At 43.1% G+C, this 26,077-nt stretch overlaps 1 protein-coding gene across 10 annotated transcripts in view; it reads right to left on the reverse strand.

Moving 5' to 3' along the window:
• Nucleotides 1–10,787, reverse strand: part of CAPRIN1 (cell cycle associated protein 1) — a 36,669-nt gene extending 25,882 nt beyond the window's left edge. For 8 of the 10 annotated variants that reach the window (XR_009542387.1, XR_009542383.1, XR_009542386.1 and 5 more), the window contains exons 1-2: nt 10,627–10,787; nt 9,847–10,056 (exon numbers count right to left, since the gene is read on the reverse strand). Coding sequence is in view for 2 of the 10 variants with exons in the window: in XM_060159434.1 (XP_060015417.1) it covers nt 9,847–10,056 (210 nt within the window). In the remaining 8 variants the exon portion in view is untranslated. The remainder of the gene's footprint in view (nt 1–9,846; nt 10,057–10,626) is intronic. The other 2 variants (XM_060159434.1, XM_060159433.1) reach the window with 1 other exon arrangement.
• Between the last annotated feature and the right edge of the window lie 15,290 nt (nt 10,788–26,077).

Consider the following 26,077-nt stretch of genomic DNA (forward strand, 5'->3'; position numbering starts at 1 on the left):
TTTTGGTTTTTTTGGGGTTTTTTTTTTTTTTGCAGTACGCGGGCCTCTCACTGTTGTGGTCTCTCCCGTTGCGGAGCACAGGCTCGGGACACACAGGCTCAGCGGCCATGGCTCACGGGCCCCGCCGCTCCGCCGGGGCACGAACCCGCGTCCCCTGCATCGGCAGGCGGACTCTCAACCACTGCGCCACCAGAGAAGCCCAAGGGATAGTTTTATATACCTAGATTTTTTTTAAAAAAAATAAATTTGGGCTTCCCTGGTGGCGCAGTGGTTGGGAGTCCGCCTGCCGATGCAGGGGACGCGGGTTCGTGCCCCGGTCCGGGAGGATCCCACGTGAGCCACTGCCGTGGGGCCTGCACGTCCGGAGCCTGTGCTCCGCAACGGGAGGGGCCACAGCAGTGAGAGGCCCGCGTACCGCAAAAAAACAAAACAAACAAAGTATTTATTTATTTATTTTTGGCTGCGTTGAGGTGCGCGGGCTTCTCATTGTGGTGGCTTCTCTTGTTGCAGAGCACGGGCTCTAGGCGCACGGGCTTCAGTAGCTGTGGCTCGCCGGCTCTAGAGCGCAGGCTCAGTAGTTGTGGTGCCCAGGCTTAGTTACTCTGTGGCATGCGGGATCTTTCCGGACCAGGGCTCAAACCCATGTCCCTCCCCTGCATTGGCAGGAGGATTCTTAACCACTGCGCCACCAGGGAAGCCCTATACCTAGCTTTAACTTTGTCATTTAATGTCTCGAGAACTTAAAACTCTTGAAAAATGCCTATATATATATACACACACACACACACACACATATACGTATGAAAAACAAAGATTTTTTTAAATGTTAAGAATGGTACCTGAGTGGTACAATTATAGGTGGAATCTTTTTCCTTTTTTTGTACACTTAGATATTCTGCAATAGACATATAATAAAAAATTAAAACCTTGTGCTATATAAAAGATGTTATTAAGATTGTTAGATTTCAGGATATTGTCAGGACCTTCACCTATAATAATCCTTGAGTATGAATCTATATTATCCTAGGACAAGATATCCTATAGCAGAAAAGCTCCAATTTTCTACACAACAGGAAATTTACTATTCATCTAACCCAGAGATCTATGGCAGATTACATTTTCTAAAGATGGCTCCCACGTACTGTTCTACAATGTGACCTTGGCACTTCCCCATTAAGAACTAATCCAATTCCTCTGCAATTTTATTGAGTGGATGCCAACCAACAGTGTACAGTGGAAGTAAATCCCGTATGACTTCCAGGGTTGAGTCATTAACAGCACTGCATCTCTGCCCTGTTTGCTGGTCACTAAAACCAATCATGTTTGGAATCCTGAGCTAACATATAAGAAGTTCAATAACCCCGAGGCTGCCATGCTATGAGGAAGCTAAGCCATGAAGACAGGTCTCATGTAAGAATTCTGGTCAGCAATCCTAGTGTTAAGTCATCCTAGCCCAGGCATCAGACATGGGAGTAAACAAGGCTGAGTCTTCCCAGCTGAGGCCCCAGGCATCATAGAGCAGGTCAACCCCGCTGCATGCCCTGTCTGAATCCCTGACAGGCATCTTCTGTGCTCATGATGCGATGAGGTAAGTGTTGGAGTAATCTGTCACACAGCAATAACTGGAAGGTTAAGAGGTAAATAAACAGAGAAAGCAGCTACTCTGTGAAACTCAGCTTCATAGTACACATCTTCATGGAATACTGTCATCAAAAAAGGATGCAAAAAGACCTCTGTGCAGCCAAAATAAAGATCTATGCATTAAATACAAGTAGAAAAATTGTTCATTTGGGGTTAAAATTGGTAGTATGAACTTAGTCACTACATAAATAAGGACTTGGTTGTCAAACTGACAGATCCAGCATTAACCACAACAAAAACAGAGAGGCAAAGACAGGAGTGAAGGACTCCAGACAAACACAGCTTTTTTTCTTCCCTAAGCTAGAACACGGTTCCTAACTTATAAAGTGGTAAAGACAAATTTGTGGTTCCTAACTTATAAAGTGGTAAAGACAAATTCTTTCTCTACTCATATCATCCACATAAAATGAATATTAAGGTTTTTTTTTTCCAGGAGAATGTAGTCGTTTTTCTAGCATCAGATATCTTAATCAGAAAGCCTACCACAATATTGATATAACTGAAACCTGCCCTCTTAGATTCTATCTTGAAATATCTATACTGAAAATTCAATTTAGGGTTCCTTTTTCAACTACTGAGCAGCCTGAATGTATTAAAAATTCATTTATAGCACCACATAAGAGCAAGATAAAAAATCAGGCCATTTTCCAGACTACTCAGAGTCTCTAAAGCAGAACCATGGGATAGCAGTGGGACAGACATTACCCAGTAAATGTCAAAAGACTATATAGTCATGTAGTACTAAGAAATAATTGTCCCAACAAGTGCTGTCCAGTCCTACTCTCCTGTTTCTTTGTTGCCTATAATAGTTGACAGTGTTTGTTATGTGACAGACCACATTCAAATTTAAAGTATCAGGGAGGCACTATTATCAATCATATTTCATCTAAATGGAAACTGAAAGAATGGGCAATTAAATAACTTGCCTAAGGTCATATATCCCAGAAAAATTATGTGTGCCTCAACACTTGCCCACTCTGTATTCCAGCCACCGCTACATTTCATTTCTGCCCTCCTGCTGCTGTTTTCCTCCTTTTCCTTCTCCAGAATCACAGTACACCCAGATCCTCCATTCTTCCCAAAGATTTTTTCATCACCACCAAAGTTACTTTATTGAAATGTTTTTTAAAAATTCGCTACAGGGCTTCCCTGGTGGCGCAGCGGTTGAGAGTCCGCCTGCCGACGCAGGGGACACGGGTTCGTGCCCCGGTCCGGGAAGATCCCACATGCCGCGGAGCGGCTGGGCCTGTGAGCCACGGCCGCTGAGCCTGGGCGTCCGGAGCCTGTGCTCTGCAACGAGAGAGGCCACAACAGTGAGAGGCCCGCGTACCGGAAAAAAAAAAAAAAAAAAAAAAATTCACTACAGTGCCATGAGGGTGCCATAAGATAAATATCCAAAATAGCTGTTCTCCAGAGACTTCCTGCCTGTGATAACCAAGAAATTACACAGATGGATAATTTTTTAAATATTTTTAAATTGAACAGTTCAAAAGAAATGGCAAAAGAGATGACAGACTCCAAAAAACCAAAAATTCTTCAACTAGACAACTGTAAACAGTCACAACAAGGAAGATTAGGAGAGACAACATCTTTAGCTCCACTATCTGGGAAACTATGTAACTTTTGTTCTCAATTAAGGGGATCTCCAAACTGAGGCAGAATACTTAAAAATGAAGTCTAAAATAACAAAAGTGGTAAGAACGCCTAGCTATATCTTAAATTATTTCACGTCTCCAGGCCAAATAAATCACTTCTGTAGTATTGAAAGAACCTGTAGAATGACGAATGGAAACACAGAAAGATTTCTCTTCCTCTCATCTTCCCATAATCTTCAGTGGCCCTTCTACACATTATTTCAACTCCCCAATCCCTGCATTCCTGTTCTTCACCTAGAAACATCAGTTCTGACTTTGCCCACACAGTGGTAGGCAGCTGACCCTGCCTCCAATTCACCTTCCACCAATTCAACTGAGACTTAGTTGTTAGTAAAATTCATAGAAGACAGGAAAGGTAGTAAGAATCAAGTTTCTTCAATTTTTAAAGGGAGGTAGAGAGAACATACAGTACAATCCATTGATGATTCATAACAGCTCTCTTCAAATGCTGGAAACCTTCACATGCAGAAGTCTGAATTGTTACAGAAAACAAAGTAAGTATTAAACAGTGGTGGCAGGGACGTAACTCTAACATCATGAACTTAAAGAGTTGTCCAAAAATGAAATACTTTCACTGAAAAATGAGCATTCTACCAGGCCCTAGAAGAATGATTAATGCAGAAGCTCAATGAATACCTGTCAAGACTGCAGGATTCCTGAACACTGAAGAACAGAAAAAGGATGCTAAACTAGATATTATCTAAGGTCCCACTGTAAGATAATTTTTCAGGCAGATAACTAACCAGGAGTTTAATTTGACAAGATTTTTGTCCAACTGAGAAGAGAAAAAAAAAAAGTTTCTGTAAAAACCTTCATTCCTTGTCCATGGCAGTAAATATGTAGTTAAATCTGAATGAATGGAAGCACCCTAGCAGGAAAATGAAAAAGTTTAAAGAGTTTCAGCATCACCTACTTTGAATTATATTCTTATAAAGTCTAAATAAAGCTTGTGCATTTGAAAAACAAATGATCAAAACAAAAAAAGAAAAGAAAAACAAATGATCATAGATAATCTTAACAAGTGTCTTTTGAATTATTAGTTGCTTTAACCAAACTACGCATTAGGAAGAGTTGGTACAACTGGTTTATATACTCTGGTGGGAGTATATAAATGTAGAAAGATGTGAACTGTAATTCATTTAAAATGGAGACCAAAGATTTTTTTCCCAATGATTAAGGTATATTTCAGCTATTTCTATGTGTGGATAAGAGTATTAAGGGGAATGCAATGAAATTTCTAATAATTTACAATGGTTCAAATACCAACCTATTTGCCTACTTATCAACTTTACTCACTTAAAAAAATCCTTCAGGAAAAATCCCATTTCAATAAAAAACAGTGCAAGTAAACAGTACAAAATGTACAAAAAGCATTTTCCCCCTCATGGATTAATCCATTTTAACACGGTTTTACTGATGAAGCTACAAATACTTCTATGTAATGATTTACCCAAACTAGCAAATACTGATTTAGCATATGCCCTATGCAAGGCACGGTGTGATGTTAGTAATAGTCTCTGCCCTCCAGGAGCTTACCACCTATTTAGAAAAATACATAAGGTAAGAACATAAGGCAATATAAAAATGTAAAGGAAGTGTACAGACAATGGGTAGCCCAGAAGTTAAAGGAAGCAGACTGCATGGTCAAGAAGCATACCTTCCCCTTTCCCCAGGAAATACCAATTCTGAACTCTGCTCAATAAGGTCTCTTTCATCTATGTTTTTATACTTATGCTCTATCCAACAAAAGCACTGGTATATAGCTAGTGGGAGAAATAAAAAGATGAGAAGTCAAGCACCTTATAATTCCAACTTTGGCTGACATTCTCTTCTGCTACTCCTCTCATTCGTCTCTACCGCATACATACTATTCATTTCCTCCCCCAAAAGAAACCAATTATTAAAAAATATCCAGAAGCTTGCGAAACAAGAATTAAGATGTAAAGGTTGACACACCTCTGATTTCTCTACTGGTGACGCTATCCCCAAATCTTCTGGTCTATAACATACCAAATTTGAGGAGACTGGCAAATGTGCATTTGGGGCTTACCTAAGCACAAAGAGAAACTTCAGAGTTTAAACTTTAAGAGTTCATTTCATTACAACAATAGGGATGTCTCAGTGATACCTGGTACAATGGGACTTCAGCTGTACTGCTAGTTGCTGGAGCCCATTACCTAGACAGCCTACAAACACAAATTTAACAATGAGACATTAATAAAGGTCTATCAAAGAAAAAATTGAAAGGTTTTTTCTTTTGCTTTCAACGTTTTTAAACAGAGGAACTCTTAACATTAAAGTATTTGAAGTAAAAGGCTTTACTTGGTTCTACAGGATCAGCTTAAACATGAAAAATTACACTTACGTTGCAGAGCATTACAAATTCTAATTATCCCTCTAAAACATTACAAGAGACCTTGGAATTCACCCATTTCAACCTGGGTCATTTTACATGAGCATCTCAATTTCCTCTTCTGTAAAATAAATTGGAATAAATTCTCAGATGGCTTTAAGCTCTTAAAATATCTTAGATTCTGTAATAGTATGAAAATAAAATTAAGGCCATATTGTTTAAGTTTAAACTTTTGTAAGTATTTATTAATTTTTTTTAAAGATGAAGTAGTACTAGTCTAATCCTCATCTAGTTCTAAATGTAAACTAAGAAATTAATTACGTAAAATTATGACAAATTGTATGCTTAATCTCTAAGTCACACAAAATGTATTCTGATAGAAATATCTGCCACATGGGAATGATCCTAGAGTAAAGTAATATGGCCAGGTTAAGACAATACATTCTCATTATCATGCTTAGGACTCTACTCTCATTCTAGGAAAAGGTAGTGATGTTATCACATGATGGAATTCACACCTTTTCCTTTCCAAATCCAAATTTTAAACACTTCTCTATGTCACACACTCACAGAGCACACCCAGACAGGCAGAGAGAAACAAATTAAGCATTATACTTTTTTTCTCTGTGACAAGGTGAACGCAAAACATAGTAATCTTGCCCTCTGCATTGCAGAGGAATAGTTCATGCAACCAATGGAGAAACCAACACATCAGAGATTTTAACTGTCAACAAAAACTTCAGATGTTATCCCCAAGAAAAGATTTTGCTTATAAAACAATTATGAATGCTTTTGTTCAAAATACTTAAAAGAATTCTGTACAACAGCTGCACTGAAAATTCTAAATAGAGGCATACTGCATTGCTCTGGAAAGAAATGTTATCCTTTCTAACACTGATAACATCCTTTTTCAGAATAATGTTAACTGCAAAGATATAAAGAGCAAAAAGACGTTAGGAAGTATGAAAAACAGTATACTTTGGCTATCACTTCTGGTCACCTATTGGTTACAAAACTGCCAGGCCATTGTGTTAGACAACACTGATTAATCTTTCACCTCCCAAAGTCACCACTGTCTGAACTTAATGTATCTGAAAAGAGTACAACAATTTTAAATGTCATCTATTAAAATGTCCTCTATTCTACATCAAAACTGATTACATCTTACCATATAAATGAGCTCTCTCTTGAGTTAAAATTAAGACCTGGTTTCAAAATATCATCTTGCATAGCCTAGGGCCCAGTTCTATGCCAAGAAACTGATGAAGAAAACTAGGCAATCACTCAATTCATTATTACTTGTCCTTTAATCAGGTGAAAGATTGGTGAATGGAGTTTTACACTTGACTTTTTATTACAGCTGCATTTCTTCTCTATGCTAAACACTCATGAAGTCTTTATAAGCCCAAATTTCAAAAAACCACCAGGCCATTTAGTTGCATTACATAATAGGATCATATTTCATCAAAGCTAAGCATGCATTCTCACTGGACAGATGCTTAGCTTTCCTCTAATGGCTCAACTTACTAAAAAATTAACAAATAACTTTGTTTTTTCAATGAAGTGCAATAAAATTATTCCAACTCTCTATGTCTCGTTGTGATGTTACTTATCAAGCAATAATTTTTATCAGAATACTTGATTTTAGAATCCCTGGAAAAAGGCATTTTGTCCAGAAGGCTCCTATGAAAAGGTCAAAACTAAAATACTACTCAAATATAACTTGCTTAAGGAACTGAAGTAAAAAGGAATCCAGTTATAAATAGTCTCTTCCTTTACTCCACAAGCATTTCTAAAAAGGTTCAAAACTACTTTGTAAAGTAAATCCTACTTTAGGTGTGTTAGAAATGCTCACTGTTAAAAAATGAAGCACAGTTAAATCCTTTCATACAGTAACTCATCTAGATATAGAAAAAATTCCATTTAAACTAGGAACTAGATGTGCTGAGAGGAAAACCCAAATGCCTTGAGTTTCTCAAAAAGTAAAACCTATAGTTTTAATAGTAATTAAGTCACAACATCAGTACTGTCAACTCAACTAGTTAACATGTGGCTCAGTCTATTATCAAAACGCCTCACTTAACTGTCATTTGACATTTCCGCTATCTAGCAACCAAACACTGAGAAGACAGAAGATATGAAATTCATTTCTTACTTTGTGTAGTACGTTAAATCTCCATCACTACAAGGGAATTTTTCAGTATTTACTAGCCTAGTCTATAATCTCTGCAATAATAATTACATTACTTTCTCCTCTATAATTGGGGGGAGGGGGTAGGCAATATACAGTAATACAAACCTATACATGTGAATGACCAGTCATGGTTCAGGGCCTCACAGGGCTTATGAAACTAGATTTCTAATATTTTCAGATGCATACTAGAATCTAACAGCCACCTCACAACTAAGGTACCTGCTAATCAGTGCTTGATTTTTATTATAAACACCTTACAAGAATCGTTTTTCAGCCATTAAAATATAAATATCTATATTAAGATGTCCACACTTAAAATATTACATCATTAATATTTATCTTCTGATTCCCACCCTAGAAGAAAACAGATTTCTTAGGAATTCTGAAAACAAAAACCATTCAAGCAACAACCAGATTGAGAGGATTATTTGCTGCATTAAGATATTTTTAAAAGGTACCTAAGTCTCAATTTCAAATACAGATTACAAAAACTAAATCAGATGGCAGACTCAGAAGACACTGGTCTTGGGCGTGCTTTTCCTATTACATATTTGAATGCAGCTCCTTAACAATTAAAATGCTTTTGTTGCTTTGTTAATACTGATAAATCTACTATTTAAATCATTTATAATAAACCACACAAAAGACAGAATTTTAAAACTCTAAAAATGTTTTAAAACTCCCCCCAAAATGTAAAATGAATCATTAAACACGCAATTAAAATAATTAAGGCCTAAATATCACCAGTGTTCTTCAAGTTATTTCCCAGAGCCCAAATTTTAGCCAAGTAGTTACGATCTCAACATCTTAAGTAACACTATTAGGTGTCTGGCTAATTCAACATTTTAAAATGACTTCTTCAAAATTCAAGATGCTGTAATAAATGTTTTACTAGAGGCAGACAAGCAGAACCTATTAAATGAAAGTTATTTTCTTAAGGTAAAATGCAAAAGTTTGCCTAATAGTCACAGATGTAATTACCCCATTTGTGTGTGACCTAGACTGGCTGAACACTGAATCCAAAAAATTGTGGGTGTGGCTCGATTTTTCTTTTTGGTGGGGGATTGAGGGAGGCCAGTTGGGGCCGCTGCCTGGTCTCTGCCCTCCCCCTCTGCTTTCGCTTTGTGCTCACAATGCAGCTCCTGTAAAGCTCTTCCCTCTCCCCGCAGCCGCCGCCATGTTAGACGCGCTCTCCATGTGCCCAGAGACCCAGCGAGCCCCTCCGTCTAACCCGGACCCACCCCCCCTCCCCCGAGTCCCGATCGGTACAGCCTCCCTCCCATCCCTCTTTATAGTGTCCCAGAGGGACAAAAAGCCGCTGCAAAAAATCTTCCCGGGATCGAGTGGAGCGTGAGGCTCGCGGGGGCACCCAGACAATTGAAACAAAGAAGGCAACGTTAAGGGCGCCCGTCAGATGGGGGCGGGAGTAGCAAATCGAAGACCTCCTCTAGAAGGGCCGGATGGAGAAGCCATCCTCCGTCCACTTCCCTCCCAACGGATAAGAGGGGCCACGGCGCAGGCCTCAAGTACCTGGTAACGGAGCGGACAAGCCCCAAGGATACAGGACGCAGGCCACCCCAACTCCACGAGGCGGTCGGGTGGACCCTGAACGCCCCCCACCCCGGGACCTCTTCATTTTCCCCCGCTGACCCCTCGAAGAAATGGGGCCACGGAGAGAGGGGCATCCATCGCACAGTTACGCCCGGCGACGGCACAGGCCCCCACCCTCACACAACCCAGTCCCAAAGACCAAGGGCCCGGCCCCCAGCACGAGGAGAGTCATAAAGAGACCTGGGGGCCAGCGCCGCGTCCGGGTCAGGGTCAGGTGACAAGCACCTCCCCGCGGAGCCCGCTCTCTGCGCACGAAGCTCCGGTTTACTGGGGAAGCCGGGCTTGGGGGCTGGGGGCCGGGTGGAGGGGAAGCGTCCGAGACGGGGAGAGTGAAGGCTGCGGTAGTCGGGGTCGGAGCATCAAACCCCCCCTTCCCCGCCAACTCGTGGCACCTTTTTCTTCTCCAGGTTCCGAAGTTTCTTGTCGATCACCCCGAGAATCTGCTTCATGGCCTCGGTCTGGACAGCGCCGGTGCCGGTCGTGGGGTGTTGAGAAGCCGGCGCGGCGGCCCCGGCCCCCGCCTCACTCCCGGTGGAACCCGAAGGAGGTGGCGGTCCGGACGACTTGCTGCCGCTTCCGCTGTGGCTGGTGGCCGAGGGCATCTTGAGACCGTAAGGAGAGAGAAGAAAAAACGGGAGGAAGGACAAGAGCGGCGAGTCAGGCGGCGGACGGGGCGAGACGCGGGACAAAACGCGTAGCGGGCGGGAGCTTGCGCGAGCGGGTGGGGGCGGGGACGGGGATGGGGCCGGGGCCGGCGCGCGCCGCCGGGGCAGGAAGGGGCCGCGGGCGCGCGCGCGACCCGCCAGCGGGGCGCCCGGACGGGCCTCGCCCCGCCCCCCGCCCCTCCCCCGCGCGGGCTGCCGGCTCGGCCTACCCGCCCCGGGGCACCGAGGCTCGCGCCGGGGGCGGGGCCTCGCAGGGCCAGCGGCCAACGGCCAAAGCAACGGTCCCCACCGGGGAGGGCCGGCTCTCGCCGCCCTGCGAAGAAGGGAGGGAAGAGAGAGGTCGGGGCGGAGAAGGGTGAAGAAGGGCACTGGAAATGACCGGGGGGTGGGGGAGGGGGAGACTTGAGGAGCGAGCCCCTCGCGAAGATCCAGCCGATCCGGAGGTAAAGGACACTCCGGGCAGCGGCCCGCTTCCCCTTCAGCGCCTTGGTCCGGGGTGGCGCTCACCGTGCACGCGCGGAGGCCGCTGGAGATCCCGAGTGGGCGGCTGAGGGGGCAAAGGTGGCGGTGCGTTCCGAGCAGTGTCGTGCGCTCCTTGGGCACAGGCCGCTGCGCCCGGTCCCCGCTGCACCGAGAGCCGCTGCTAGTGAGGCGGAGAACCGGGAGCGGGAGGGACTTAGGCAGCCAGCCCTCTGGGGCGGAGGGGGCGGGAGAAGCGGCGGGCGGGGGCCTTCGCGGCCGCTCGGGCTGCCCGGCGCGAACGCCTGCGGGGAAGGGCCCGCCCGGCCTCCCGCCCGGCCTGCCCAAGCCCCTGGCCTGGGGCGCGGCCGCCCGGTGCAGCTCGGCACGGCCCCCGGGAGGCTGCCAGAGCGGTGCCTGCAGTTTTGGGCGAAATCGAAGCTAGGGTCCTTCAGGCGAAGTCGCTTGACGTCCAAACGGGGACAATAGGTGTCAAGCCGCTGGATCTGGAGCTGGCGACTTCCCTGCGAAGAGCCCTTATTGGGTGGGGGTTGGAGGGGTCGGGGCGGCGGGGGGGGGCAAAGGTTTCCGCAAGTGAGGGGTGCGTGAGGGTGGGTGGTGCAGTCCCACCTTCTAGAATTCCTTCTGTATGAAGAGCATGCAAACTCCCACACCCCGAAAGGTCTGAAGACAAGTTGCCACTTCCCCCACAAAACAATCACCTGGTAACTTAGGAGGTCTCTGTAGAACGCGTTTGAAATGAGCAAGATGGATTTTTTTTTTTAAGTCTTAAAACTCTGGACTCATGTGAAAAATAATATTCAGCTCCCTTAAGATGACATGTACTCAACAGGCCTGAGTATTACGAATCAGACTTTTTTCCTTTTGTTTTAGATTTACCTAAAACTTAAGAGAATGTTAAATGAAACCGAGACATCTTTTTTTATTTTTCTCCAAGAGAATTATTACAGCCTTGTAATAAGGCTGTGAACGGTGAACAAAAAAGAGGCCAAGTGCTGGAAGAAAATGTATTAAAAGGAATATAATCAGTGGGAAAGTCAGCAACATAATGTTGTATGACAACAGTAAATGACCAATTTATAATTTAACTTTCCTGAAAAGGGGATTTAGAAAAGGATTCTACCAAACCACTGTTCCCTGGGAATAAAATGAGTAATACTGGTTAGCACAGTGTATCCTGAGGGAGCCTAGAGAAATAGCAGCAGCCTGCAGCCTCAAGATATTCCAGTTAACTGCAGTCTGTTATCTATGCATTCAAATATTCATAGAGTACCTATGTCTTAGGAACTCTGTAATGCTAGGGACTGTGAACAAAACAAAAAATTCTATATTCATGGAGCTTACATTGTAAGTGGAGAGAAAAGTAAATAGTGGAGAGGTAGAGAAAAAAAATAGGGTGGTCAGGAAGAGCCTTACTGAGTGACATTTAAGCCAACACTGAAGGAAGTGAGGAAGAAGGTCACGCACTTATCTTGGAGGAAGAATTTTCCAGGTAGAGGGAAAACCAAGTGCCCAGGATCTGAGATGGGAGTGTGCTTGGTGGGTTCAAGGGACAGCAAGGAGGCCACAGTGGCTAGAGCAGAGTAGGAGATGAGGTCAAAGACAAAAGAGGGCCAGTCAGGTTAAACCTGATAGGCCATTGTAAGGACTTTGGCTTTTACTGAGTGAAATGGGGAGTCACTGCGTGCATAGTCTTAAGCAGAGGAGTAACATGATCAACCTGTGTCTTAAACCCTCTTGCTGCTATATAAAGAATTTACAGTAAGTGTGTATTAGAAGTGAGAGGGAGGGTGGAGCAAGCGCAGAAGCTGGGAGCCCAATTAGGAGGCTGGTGAAATAATCCAGCCCAGAGATGGTGGTGGACAAGGTCAAAGTGTTACAGTAAAGGTGGTGACAAGTGGTTGGATGCTTTATAGTTATGATAGTAGAACCAAAAGGATTTGCTAACCAGTTAGGTGTGAGTGAAGTCAAAATGGACCTGAGGTTATTCAAGACTTAAGCACATGAACTGTGCTTGGCACTAAGCTAAACACTATGCTAAGCCTAGGGCTAAAAAGGGAGATTAGAATCCTTCAGCTCAGAGCAGCAATTAGTGTACTCAGCCTGACCACTAATCACTGTCAAAATCTCAGGCCTCGGGGCTTACCTGGTGGGGTGGCGCAGTGGTTAAGAATCCGCCTGCCAATGCAGGGAACACGGGTTTGATCCCTGGTCCGGGAAGATCCCACATGCCGCGGAACAACAAGGCTCACGTGCCACAACTACTGAGCCTGCGCTCTAGAGCCCGCGAACCACAACTACTGAGCCTACGTGCCACAACTACTGAAGCCCGTGCGCGCCTAGAGGCCGTGCTCTGCAACAAGAGAAGCCACCGCAATGAGAAGCTCACGCACCACAACCAAGGGTAGCCCCTGCTGCCGCAACTAGAAAAAGCCTGAGGACAGCGATGAAGACCCAAGTAGCCAAAAATAAATAATTAATTAATTAAATTTAAAAAAATCTCAGGCCCCACCTCAAATCTACTGAGGTAAATCTGCATTTTAACAAGCTCCTCAGCCAATTTGTATGCCTGGTGAAGTTTGGGGGAAAAAAAAGTTACTGCTTTTTTAGAACTTGATCACTGTCTTTAAGATCAGACACGAACTACACTACCAGACAAATTCTTCCCAAACCTACAGAATCAAAAATTCTGAGGGTAAAACCCAGCAATCTGTGCCCTCTGGGTGATTCTGATGCCTGCTAACATATGAGAACCAATGACTTGCCGACCTTTGGTGATTCAGGTTTGAGCTGAAGAGGCCTTGTGATTAGGTGTTAAGAAGGAAAGGCCTTTTCTGCCTTTCTTTCGCACATTATGAAATAGTAGTTACTGAAACAAAGATTCTGGCCAGTTAAATTAGGCTTGAAGAAAAGAGAAAGTGCATTGTTGAGAGGGAGCAGGATAGATGACAACACAGATGATGAAGACTCATTTGGGGGTTCATGTCACAGCTGACAGTATATCACGATAGGCTAGGTTATGCTGCAGTAACAATCCTGAAACCTCTGTGACTTAAAATAGGGATCTGCAAAATATAGTCCCTGGGCCAAGTGGCCCTCTGTCTGCTTTTGTAAATAGTTTGGGGTTGGGGGAGATACAGCTACATCCATTCAGGTACATATTTTTTCATGGCCGATTTCATGCCACAGGACAGCAAAGTTGAGTAGTAGTGATAGAGACATTATGATGGGCAAAACCTAAAATACTATCTCACCCTTTACAGAAGAAGTTTGCCAATCCCTGGCTTAAAACAAGTGATACACATCCATCATGTTTCAGCAGAGGGCTCTGCTCACAGCACTCACTCAGATTCGGGCTGATGGAAAAACCATATCTCAAGTGTTGCTGATTACTATGCCACGAGAAAAAAGAACTCGAGGGTTTCTCAAGTAGTCAATTAAATACTCCAGACAGGTAGACTTGTGTCTTGTGTGCTCGCACCTTATTAGCCAGGAAGAGTCACATGACCCCATCCAACCAAGAGATACTATCCTATCAGATGCCTGGAAGGGAACCAGGTGAACCAGAAATACTTGATGGACATACATAGCTGTTGTGCTCTCACTTCCTACAATATGTTATCCCAATCCCATGTCCTTGGTTTTCTGACATTCTTGTAGTTGTTTATTCAGGTCAACAGGTCCAGGAAAACAACAAATTTAAGGCAAAGCAGTGTCTTTAACTTCTGCCCAGCCCTATGCCATGGTCCCAGCAAACCAAATTTGTCTATTTCCCATCTGACAAAAAGGTGACTAAAGCTATGTTTATGTGAATTTTTAATACTTTCTCTTTTGGCCTTTTTTTCCCACTACAAAGCCATGTGGTACTTGGGGTCACTGTATCACTGAAGAAATAGGAAAATTAAAGGGTTTTCCCAGCAAACCAGTGGGAGAGCAGAATATATAAGTGGAAAACACTTTCTCCAGAAACTTTGGTATTAAAGTTATACCCAATATATTGATATTTTAATAACACCAATCTCCCAAGTTGACATTCACTTGTTTGGAGGTATTTATAAATTGTCACAACTTGAGGGGGAGGTGCTACTGACATCTAGTGGGTGGAGGCCAAGGATGCTTCTAAACATCCTGCAATGCACAGGACAACACAGAATTATTAAGGCCAAAATGCCAATAATGCTGAGGTTGGGCAACTCTGTTTTATGAGACCAAAAATATAGTCATTTGTTCCAGCACTTCACAAGTAAAAATACTGAGATGACACTGGCAGAAAAAATAATCCTTAGAAAGTGACAGGACGTAACACTGAACTGGGAACAGATAATCATCTTGCATCCTAGCAACTGATGCATAGTCATGGTCTCTTTCAGGCAATATATAGTATATATATTCATTTCATCCACTAATACGTACAGTCCACTTCAAACAATAATCGAAAAAGAATTTCCTTCAAAGTGACAACAGCCTCACAAACTTTAGAAGGAATAAAACTTTACATATCTCAAAGTTACATACTAGGAGAATATAAGTATATTATAAAGGTACTTTCTTCAGGACTGTTTCTACAATTAGTCTATGTATCGTTCAAGAATAACTTTCACATCTAAAAGAACAACTCCCCCTGCATTAATGGTTTACCCTTCAGGTGTTAATAACATTTTTTTTTTTAATGTTGAGAGTCTAAGAACTTGATTTAAAGATTTCCTAAGCACTAAGCCACTAAATTAAAGACATGAAAAATGTTCCAGAAAGGTGTAGATCCCGTGTTACTTTTTTTTTTTTTTAATTGTATAGATTTTCCAGCGAGTGTCGACTTTGCAAAGGGGAGAGGTCTGCAAGCCCCACCCTAATTCTCCAGCTTTGTGCAGTGTTTCTCGAAGGAAGCAAGCCCCCACTTTCAGAATCACCTGGGGCACTTGTGAGAATGAGCATGACCAGACTCCACTCCAGATATCGCATCTACAAACCAGAATCTGAGACCTAGGAATATGTGTTTTAAAAATCAAATTCCTCTTTGCACATTCAAGTTTGTGAATAGAAATGGGGCATTTATTTTCACAAAAATAAGTGTCATAAATGTTTAAATAAAAGTAGCTCTTTTCATGATGTCCTCTTATCTTTCTTCCCAGGAAGTGCTGTGAGGATCTCTTACAAGGGTATTGTTGGCAATCGCCAGACACATTGAAAAGGGCCACACACTTGAGTTGCTATTCAGAAAGGAGCAATCGGATTCCAAGATGGGAGAGAAAATGTTGAGGCTACAGGCTGGGGAAAGAATCCAGAGTGGTGAATGGACGGTTAGGGTTAAGGGAAAGGAAGGTGACTCAGCAAATCTGTAGCGCCTACTACTGTATATTATACTGAAAAACTGCTGGCTAAGAAAAAGCACTATTTAGCGATGCTGAGGCTGTGCCTCAGAATCACCTGGAGGGCTTGTTAACGCCCTGCTCGCGGGTCCCCACTCCCAGAGTGTCAGACGCCTCGTGCAGATGCGGGACGGGACGATATTTTACATTTCCAGCAAGTCCTCAAGTGATGTTGATGCTGCTGGTCTGGAAACCACGTTTTGAGAAGCACAGGATTAGAGGGATTTATTTATTTTTAACGATTGGAGCAAGGAAAAAAACTAAGGGGAGAAGAAACGTTTAAAAGTAATGATGACAGTAGTATACTAGAATATCATGGTTTATGCTGCTACTTGTTGTTTTGTATTTTCCTCTTCAAGAGGCCAGAAGAGAAAAAATAGATAAGGATATTGGAGAGGCTAGTCAAACTTCATTAAGAGGTTGTTCCAGATGACAGTGAGGGAAGGAACCAGCCACCTTTCCTCTAGGCTCTTCTTATATAAACCAAATGCCCCTCAAAACCCTGTCCTACTGCAAGATCATATTCCTTGGCATTCTTCTGGTTAGAGCTGGTTACGCTTCCCTTCATGAACGCTGGGCTAACATCCACCTAAAGAAGAAAGACACCAGTTCTTTAGGACACCAGGCTGGGTTGATGAGAAAAAGAAGAGGTGTTAATGTGACAAGAAATATGTTTTTGCAACATCTTCACAAGGAAAAAAAAAATACAAATCATAAACGTAGTTTTAAAAACTTTGGTTTTGGGCTTCCCTGGTGACGCAGTGATTAAAAATCTGCCTGCTAATGCAGGGGACACGGGTTCGAGCCCTTGTCCAGGAAGATCCCACATGCCGCGGAGCAACTAAGCTCGTGGGCTACAACTACTGAGCCTGCGCTCTAGAGCCCACAAGCCACAAGTACTGAAGCCCGTGCACCTAGAGCCTGTGCTCCGCAACAAGAGAAGCCACCACAATGAGAAGCCCGTGCCGTGCAACGAAGACCCAACGCAGTCAAAAATAAACAAATTTATTTAAAAAAAAATAAAAAGTTTGTTTTTTGGGGACTTCCATGGTGGTCCAGTGGTTAAGACTTCACTTTTCCACTGGAGGGGGTGCCTGTTCAATCCCTGGTCAGGGGAACTAAGATCCCACATGCCACATGGCTAAAAAAAAAAAATTCAGTTTTTTTTGAAATTGCAGGAGTAATATATCTTTACTGCAAATAATTCAAATAAGAAGTATGCAAAAAAGTAAAATTTAACACTTTAAAGTGTTGTATAACAGTTTTACTGAGATAATTTACATACCATAAAATTCACACTTTAAAAGTGTATAGTTCAGTGGTTTTTAGAGTAGTCACAGAGTAATGCGATCATCGCCATTATCTAATTTTAGGTTTTCTTTTGTTTTTGTTTTTGTTTTTTTTTTCAGTACGCGGGCCTCTCACTGTGTGGCCTCTCCCGTTGTGGAGCACAGGCTCCGGACGCGCAGGCTCAGCGGCCATGGCTCATGGGCCCAGCCGCTCCACGGCGTGTGGGATCCTCCTGTACCGGGGCACGAACCCGTGTCCCCCGCATCGGCAGGCGGACTCCCAACCACTGCGCCACCAGGGAAGCCCCTTAGTATATTTTTATCATCCCAAAGATAACATGCACCCATCATCCATCACTCCCCATTTATCCCTTCTTCCAGCCCCTGACTGCTACTAATCTAATTTCTGTTTCTATGGATTTGTCTATTCTGGACCTTCTATATAGACGGAATGTGTCTCACTTTGTGTCTGTCTCACTTATTTCACTTAGCATAATATTTTCAAGATTCACCCATGTTGTAGCACTCCTTTTTATGGCTGAATAATATTCCATTGTATGTATATATATAACAGTTTATCCACTCATCAGCTGATGGACATTTGGCTTATTTCCACTTTTTGGTTATCATGAACAATGCTGCTGTGAACATTCATGTACAAGTTTTTAGGTGAACAAATTTTCAATTCTCTAGGTATATACCTAGAGTAGAATTTCTGGGTCTTTTGGTAACTCTACCTTATTTTTTAAAAATTTTATCTTTCGCTGCACTGGATCTTTGTTGCTGTGCTTGGGCTTTTCTCTAGTTGTGCAAGTCGGGGCTACTCTTCATTGTGGTGCATGGGCTTCTCATGGCACTGGCTTCTCTTGTTGCGGAGCACGGGCTCCAGTCACGTGGACTTCAGTAGTTGTGGCATGCGGGCTCAGTAGTTGTGGCATGCGGGCTCTAGAGCACAGGCTCAGTAGTTGTGTTGCACGGGCCTAGTTGCTTCACGGCATGTGGGATCTTCCCGGACCAGGGCTCGAACCCGTGTCCCCTGAACTGGCAGGCGGATTCTTAACCACTGCGCCACCAGGGAAGCCCCAGTAACGCAACCTTTAACTTTTTGAGCAACTGCCAAGCTGATTTCCGAAGCAGCTACACTATTTTATATTCCTACCAGCAATATACGAAATTTCCATTTTCTCCACATCCTCACCAACACTTGTTTTTATCCATCTTTTTGATTATAGCCATCCTAGTAAATGTTTCTCAGTGAGAAATGGTATCTCATTGTGGGTTTGATTTGTATCACTGGGTATCTTTAAATAAGGGTTAGCTTCTTCCCTGCTTTGGATGGCTTAGATTTTGTCAGAAAGCAGGAGGTATACAACTGTATTTCAAGCTCTCTTTTAACTCTGTGGTCAGAACTGTCACAGCTCTGGTGTATACATTCCTGGTCAATGCTATGAAGTATCTAGCTAGTGAGTCCTTGAGAAAATACCAGAAGAATAATACTGGCAGTAGGTGGACACTCAAACATGTCTGATGATTAGGACTTAAACTTAGGCAATATAGATGGTCACTTACCTAAAAAGCTTGATTTGGGCATTAGGAAGACTTCTTAGCCCCTTATTACTTCTCCAACAGTGTGTTCACTGAAACAACATTTCCTTAGCACCCTGTGTGTGCCAGGTACTGTCCATGTTGACACACGATGCTGAATGAGACATAGTCTCGTGGCCTCAAGGAAAGCAGTATTGAGAAGAGTAGACAGAAATAAAATCCGGTGTAATATACCTCAGGGAGGTACTACTACACTGTCACCAAAGTAGCTAAAATTTGGAAACCGAAATGGGTGAGTAATGGTGAAAATATAGAGCAACTGGAACTCTCATACACTATTAATGGGAGTATAAAGTGACCCAACTGCTTTAGAACAGTATTTGGCAGTGTCTCCTAACATGTGAATATTCACATACCCTATAATGGAGAAATTTCACTTTGGGACATATAATACCTCATAGAAGTGCATATACATGGTAACTGAAAGACACAGCCAAGAATGTTCAAAATAACTTTGTTCTTAGTAACTAAAAATGGAAACAATTCAAATGTCTATCAGTAGTGAAAAAGGATACATAAGTGGTGTATTCATACAAAGGAATACTATACAGCCCTACAAATCAACAAACCACCATTACTAGAAACAACATGGACGAGTCTAACATCCAGAATGTTGAATCAAAGAAGCTAGACACAAGACTATGAGACTTTTTTAAATGGGCAAACTAATTTATGATAAAAGAAATCAGAACAGTGGTTACATTTGGGGTTATGTAATGACTGGGATGAAGCACAAGAGAGGCTTTTGGGGTCCTGGCAATGTTCTATTTCTTGATCATAGGGGTAGTTACACAGGTATAATTCACTTTGTAAAAATCATTGAGCTGCTGCACGTTTATGGTTTTCTCGCTTCTGCAGCTTTGTTATACTTCAATAAAAATGTCTCCTTAAAATATTTCAGTTTTTTATGAGCAAAAATACGAGCAAACCAGAAGCCTATATAAGAAAAAGAGGTGGCTCATAAATGGGATTGGTTAACTCTTTATGGGAGGGAACCAGGGAAGGCTCTCTGGAGATGTTGCCAGAGCTGGATTTTGAAAGATAAATTTTACAAGCAGACAAAAGTGGGTAAAGGAAAGAGGAAAGGCATTGCAAAGGGAGCAACATGCTCAAAAGCACGTGGAGGCATACAATTATATGGCGTATTTTAGGAATCATAAGCAGTTCTGTATTGTTGGAGTGTTAATTGGGGAGGGATGGCAGGGAGAGAGATGCAGACGATACGACTGGCCAGATAAGCAGTAGCCAGGTCGTGAAAAATCCCTTTCATCCCAGATAAACTACTTGAGCTCAAACTATAGATCTCAGCTTTTCTATGGAAATATATTCCGCTGAAGTTCTGAATAAAATGGGCCATCTCATTGGAAAAATGCACATATAAAATCTGCATGTAATCCACAATTCCTCTGATGCCTGTCAATTTGGACTCCTGCTTCATGCATCTCAGAACAGAGGCAGGATCAGATTTATATTTTAGAAAGCTCAGTGAATGCAACATGGAGGTTGGATTGGAAGTTGAGCCAGGGTGACCTGTAGGAACTGCTTAGAACAGCAAAAGAACAGATAGGGCTTGAACTAAAACAGTGCCAGAGCTGAATTCTAAGGATATTCATAGGTAGGGTCATCAAGGATTGCTGGCTGATTAGATATGAGGGTTGAGGGAGTGGTAGCTTCTGGAATTCTCCTGTGTTTCCAGCTTGAGTTAGTCATTAGACAGCCTACCAAAGACAGGAGCTAGAGGGTGTCAGGAAGATTTTGGTTAAAAATGAATTTCTTGGTGATCATTTTGAAAGGTATAGAAATATTGAATCACTATGTTGTGTACAGGAATTAATATGGTGTTGTAGCTCAATTACACTTCAAAAACAAACTTGTAGAAAGAGTCATCAAATTTATGGTTACCAGAGGCAGAGGGTTGGGGGGAGGGGGAATTAGATGAAGGCAGTCAAAAGGTATAAACTTCCAGTTATAAGTACTAGGGATGTAAGGTACAACATGATAAACGTAACACCGCTGTATGTTACACATGAAAGCTAAGAGAGGAAATCCTGAGTCCTCATCACAAGGAAAAAAAAATTTTTTTCTATTTCTTTAATTTTGTATCTACATGAGATGATATTCACTAAAATTATTGTGGTAATCATCTCATGATGTATGTAAGCCAAATCATTAAGCTGTACACTTTAAACTTATACAGTGCTGTACGTCAGTTATATCTCAATAAAACTGGAAGGAAAAAAATGAACTTTCTCAGAAAGAAGTAGACCATTAACTAACTCCTTAGGCTTCAAGTGCATCCTGATTAGTGTTGGGCCCCATGCTGCTGGCCTCTGGTGACACCCCTTGCATTTGAGGCTTAAATGCTGCAGGAACAAACCTGGACAGGAACAAATCAATTTGCCTACACTAATTCACAATGACATTAAGCCTTTGCCTTGGGAAATGTAAGCAGATTCTGACACCAGCACTCCTTATCCATGTGAGTGAACTAAATGTGCTGTGTAAGGGAAGAGCTTGAACATTTGTGTCACAGGCTCACCATGGCATTGAGCCATCATAGATGAATATAACCCTTGGAAAGAAAGATTTTTCCCCCTACTTCCAGAACTGAAATACTGTGGAGCCTAGATCATCGAAACACTTTCTTTCCCTGAATAAGGATTACCCAGGGCTATTTGGTGGACATTTGTGCCTGGTCACTGCAGATCATACAGCAATGGTTAGGGACTACCCAAGGACAGAGGACCAGTGAAGTCTGGTGTTTTACTGACAGTCACAGCAGTCAAAAAGAATATGAGCAGGTTTTCCAGTTCCATTTATTAAGACAATCTGAACCTTTGGAATGTGAAGTTATCACACAAGGGAGACAAGTTGAAGGCTCCAAGTCACCTGATTTGAACACTTAAGAGGAATGTGACCTGATTTTGAACCCCAGGGGAGTGAAACAAGATATATTGGTTTAATCAGATTTGCATTTTTAAAAGATCACTCTGGCTGTTTTATAGAAAATGGATTGGAGGGAGGCAAATATGGATGCAGGAATACAAGAGGACATTTTAATCAGTGAGGCAACAGGTGATCGTGGCTTGAACCAGAGACTGTCAGGGGGATATGGAGGGAATGGATTTAATATATATTCCATGTATGTCAGAGGGAGGATAAGTAGAATGTGGTAATTGATTCAATATGAGGGGGTGGCACACCGGCTTAGTTGCTCCACGGCATGTGGGATCTTCCCAGGCCAGGGATTGAACCTGTGTCCCCTGCATTGGCAGGTGGATTCTCAACCACTGTACCACCAGGGAAGTTCCCAAGATGTTTGGCTTTGGGATAGACAGACTGATGGCTGGAGGTGGAAGTGGGGATAATTATTTACTTTTAACATGTTGGCAGAGATGAGCCTGCATGAATGCCATTCACAGATAGAAGAAAAGGCTACAGTTAGAAGGAGGGATACATATTTAGTATGGATAGACTGGAAGGAAATAATTTTATAGATATGGTAGCCCAAAACTGAAGGAATTCTTGCATGATGGATTCTTTTTTTTTTTTTCCCCATGAAGCAGAAAGTGAGGGTTATTTCCTGAGAATGAGGGGAGATGTAAGGGATCAGAAGTTTAATAAACGTAGGTAGATGAGTGGCGGGGGGGGGGGGCGGGGGCCTGTGGGAATTTGCATTAGAAGTTTCTAGGGGATATGGATGATGCTGATTCAGGGACTGCACTTTCAGAGAAAAGTACAGAGAAAGCATATGGTTACCTCCCCAGTTGAACATCTTCATCTCCCAGTTGGACCACAGTGGCATTTCCATCACTATGTTCCAGCTCCAGCTGTGCCTCCCCCATGGTATATTTTCTACATAGTATTGTTTTCAAAGGAAAGTCAAACTATTTCAATCAGCTGCTCAAAACTCTTCAATGGCTTCTTTGGACAAACCAAGTCCCAAGTCCTCATCTGGGTCGATAACACCTTCATGATGTGGCCTCTGGATATCTTTCCAGCCTCATCTTCTACCATTCTCTGCATTCCAGGCACGCTGTCAGCTTGCTCTTCTTCGGACAGGCAAAGCACACTCCCACTCCAAGGTCTTTGCATCTGCTCTTCTTGGGAATGTCCTCCCATGCCATGGTTCTTACCTCATTTCAGATCTCTGCTCAGAAGCCACCTCTTTGGTGATTCTTTTCCAGACTATTGCATCTAAAATAGCACTGCCCTCCCACCCTTGTTACTTTCTGTCCCCTTTCCCAGCACTTATTTTTCCTCAAAGCACTTATCCTGAGCTAACACGTATTAAATCTCTATATGTCTATTTTCTGCCACCACGAGCACCCCCTCCCGCCCCTGCAGGATATAAACTCCACAAGGTCAGGGCCGTGATCTGTCTTGTTCATTTTGTATCTTCAGTACCTATAAAGGCACCCGTCACAATGTTGATGCTTATTCAATACGTGAGTTATTGATGGCTGATGTCAGCCATGTTGGGTTTGGCCAGAGTAGTGACAAAAGACCAGAAGGACAAAGTAAATGAAGATATTTGCAAAAGACTGATTGAAATGACTGACCATCCAATCAAAATTGGGTAAGAAACCAAGGAGGTGACAATGTAAAGAGAGTTAAGTAGGTATCCCAAAGAGGTTGGAGAATGATCATAATGGAAACAGCTGACCAAGCAAACTGTAATGCAAGAATCTGTGGTTGGGGAAAGGGAGGCTTATATTTGTGATATGGGAGGAAAAGCAATTTCAAAAGGCAAAGTAGAGGACAAAGGAGAAGGTCGGTGGAGATAAGATGGTCAAGAAATTGAGAGGCTTGGTTGTTAGCCATCACTCTGGACTTTGAAGTGACCCAGGATGAGCCTGGTACAAAAGACTTGAATGATGAGATGCGGGAATGGTGGTATAACTACAGGGCATGAGCCTCAAAGGAAGAGGAGTTTTTACAAGAGGGTGGGGTAGAAGTAATGGTCTAGAAATAGTGATGGATGAGGGCCTGTCCCGCAGTAAATAGATGTGAGTACAGATCCACCATCCCAGAGGGCTGCTGTCGAAGGGAGTGGGTTTCAATTAATGCAAGGAGATATGGAGAACATTCCTGGAAGGTGTAGTAGATACAGGGGAATTTGCTGGTCACAGAGCAAGTGCTCCAGAGGGCACACTGGAGAGCTGGGGTGGGGAGGTGTGTATCAGAACAGTGGGGAACCAAAACAGGAAGAGGAAATAGGGAGGATTATGGGGGTGATGGTATAGTGCAGTCATTCTCAAACTTTCCAATGCATAAGAATCATGGGGAGGGCTTGTTAAAATACAGATCGCTAGGCCCCACTCCCAGAGCTTCTGATTGAGTAGATTCTGGGGTGGGCCTGAGAATTTGCACTACAAGTTCCCAAGTGATGTGGACTCACTGGTCCAAGGACCACATTTTCAGACCATGGATATAATGGAAGACCAGTGATTAACGTGGCAATGAAAACAGGGATGAGAGTGCAGAGTAGATTAGTCCCAACCGTTTCCTGGAGGATGTCAGTTTCTGAGCTAATGGACAGAGGGCTTGGTGCCATTCACTCTAGACAGTATCGTTTTGACACCAGTGGCCTTAGCACATTCAGCATGGGGGTGGTGACTCTTTATTATGAAATCTTTAGTAGGGAGCATTCCCCTCAGGAGCTTAGCACAGAGCAGTGCTACCTAACAAATTGAAGGAGATTTATACTAAATCCATTAGAATTAGAGGCTGGCCTAAAGCTGCATCCCAGTGGAACTGTTGGGGCTGGTATCGTGAAGTCTCAGCCGTGATCTAATCAGGCGTCTGGCTCCACTGAGAAACAGTGATTGTGCCCGAAGCAACCAAGTACTGCCAGCAACCAGGGACTGCTGATAACTCTTAGGTCTCAGACTTCACAAACCGGATTATGTAAATGGAGTCACGATTACACCAATAACCCTAATCTTGATGCTCCCAGGCCTTACCTAATTGACTAGCAGGGATTCAAATAGTTTCTAAGGCTTTTCCTGAAAATATCTGGGGGGGACTGGAGAACTGAAATTTGGGATATTCATGTAAGAGTAACCTCATTGACACTTGGCTTGAGTTCTGGCAACATTTCTGAACGTAAACTCCAGAATCTCAAAGCTCCAAACCCTGACTTGGTTGATATGAAGGTGGTAATGGTATCTCTCAGATTTCCCTCCCTCCTAACGTTTGTGAAGTTCCCAGGGAAAATTACACATGTCCATGAATCACTCCTGGCCATCATTTGCTCCTAGCCTGCTGGTAGAGGGAGAAGTCATGTGAGTTCTTTCAAGCAGAAACACTAGAATGTGAGTCAAAATAATGCTGGAAGTTTAGTCTGAACACAATGCAGGAAGTATAGTAGAGAAAGGAGTGGCATTTTGAGTCAGAGCCCAGCTGACTCTCTGGGGATTGCAGATAGAATTCCCCCCCTCAGGCACCAGTGCCCTAGAGGGGTACAAAGAACTCTATAGGGTCTTTAGAGAAGGCTGATGACCCAAAGTTACACTAACTTAGCCTGTTAGTCCCCATGAAAAGAGAAAAACTAACCCCACTTCTGTAACTTCTCAAGATGAGACTGGATTTTTTTGTTTTCTTTATGTTCCTTATTTATTATTTTGGCTGCACCTCGCGGCATGTGGGATCCTAGTTCCCTGACCAGGGATCGAACCCGAGCCCCCTGCAGTGGAAGCACGGAGTCGTAATCACTGGACCACCAGGGAAGTTCCGAGACTGGATTCATAATGGGCCCTTCCCTTTAACTGACTGTGGGAAAGAAGGGAGCCACTCCTAAGTACCTTTGTGTACTCTGGCTCTGGGCAAGGGCAGGGCAAACACTTACAGAGCCAGGAACCTACCAGGAAGTGAAATATCTGTCTGGTAAGTCTTTAAAGGTTCTGAACTGCTGTGCCATGTACCCTCTGGGCAAGCTAAAGTTAACTGGAAACGAGGGCAAGTAAGCACAACTTGGCAACAGAATGTGAATATGCTCCCAGAGGTTCTCCACTGTGGAGTTTAGGGGACTGGAAATCCATTCGTTCAAATTAATATTTATGAGTACACATCAGAATAACCAGGGGTACTTTTTTTCCCAAAATACACACGTCTTTATGAGTTTGCTTTGCATAGTCCTTTAGAGGCTACTTCTTGCTTTTTATACCCTATACCTGAAATTTAGGTAACATAAAAAAGATGAGTGATGGTACCTGT

Source organism: Lagenorhynchus albirostris, chromosome 9, assembly GCF_949774975.1.
Source record: "Lagenorhynchus albirostris chromosome 9, mLagAlb1.1, whole genome shotgun sequence".
Classification (NCBI taxonomy): Eukaryota; Metazoa; Chordata; class Mammalia; order Artiodactyla; family Delphinidae; genus Lagenorhynchus; species Lagenorhynchus albirostris.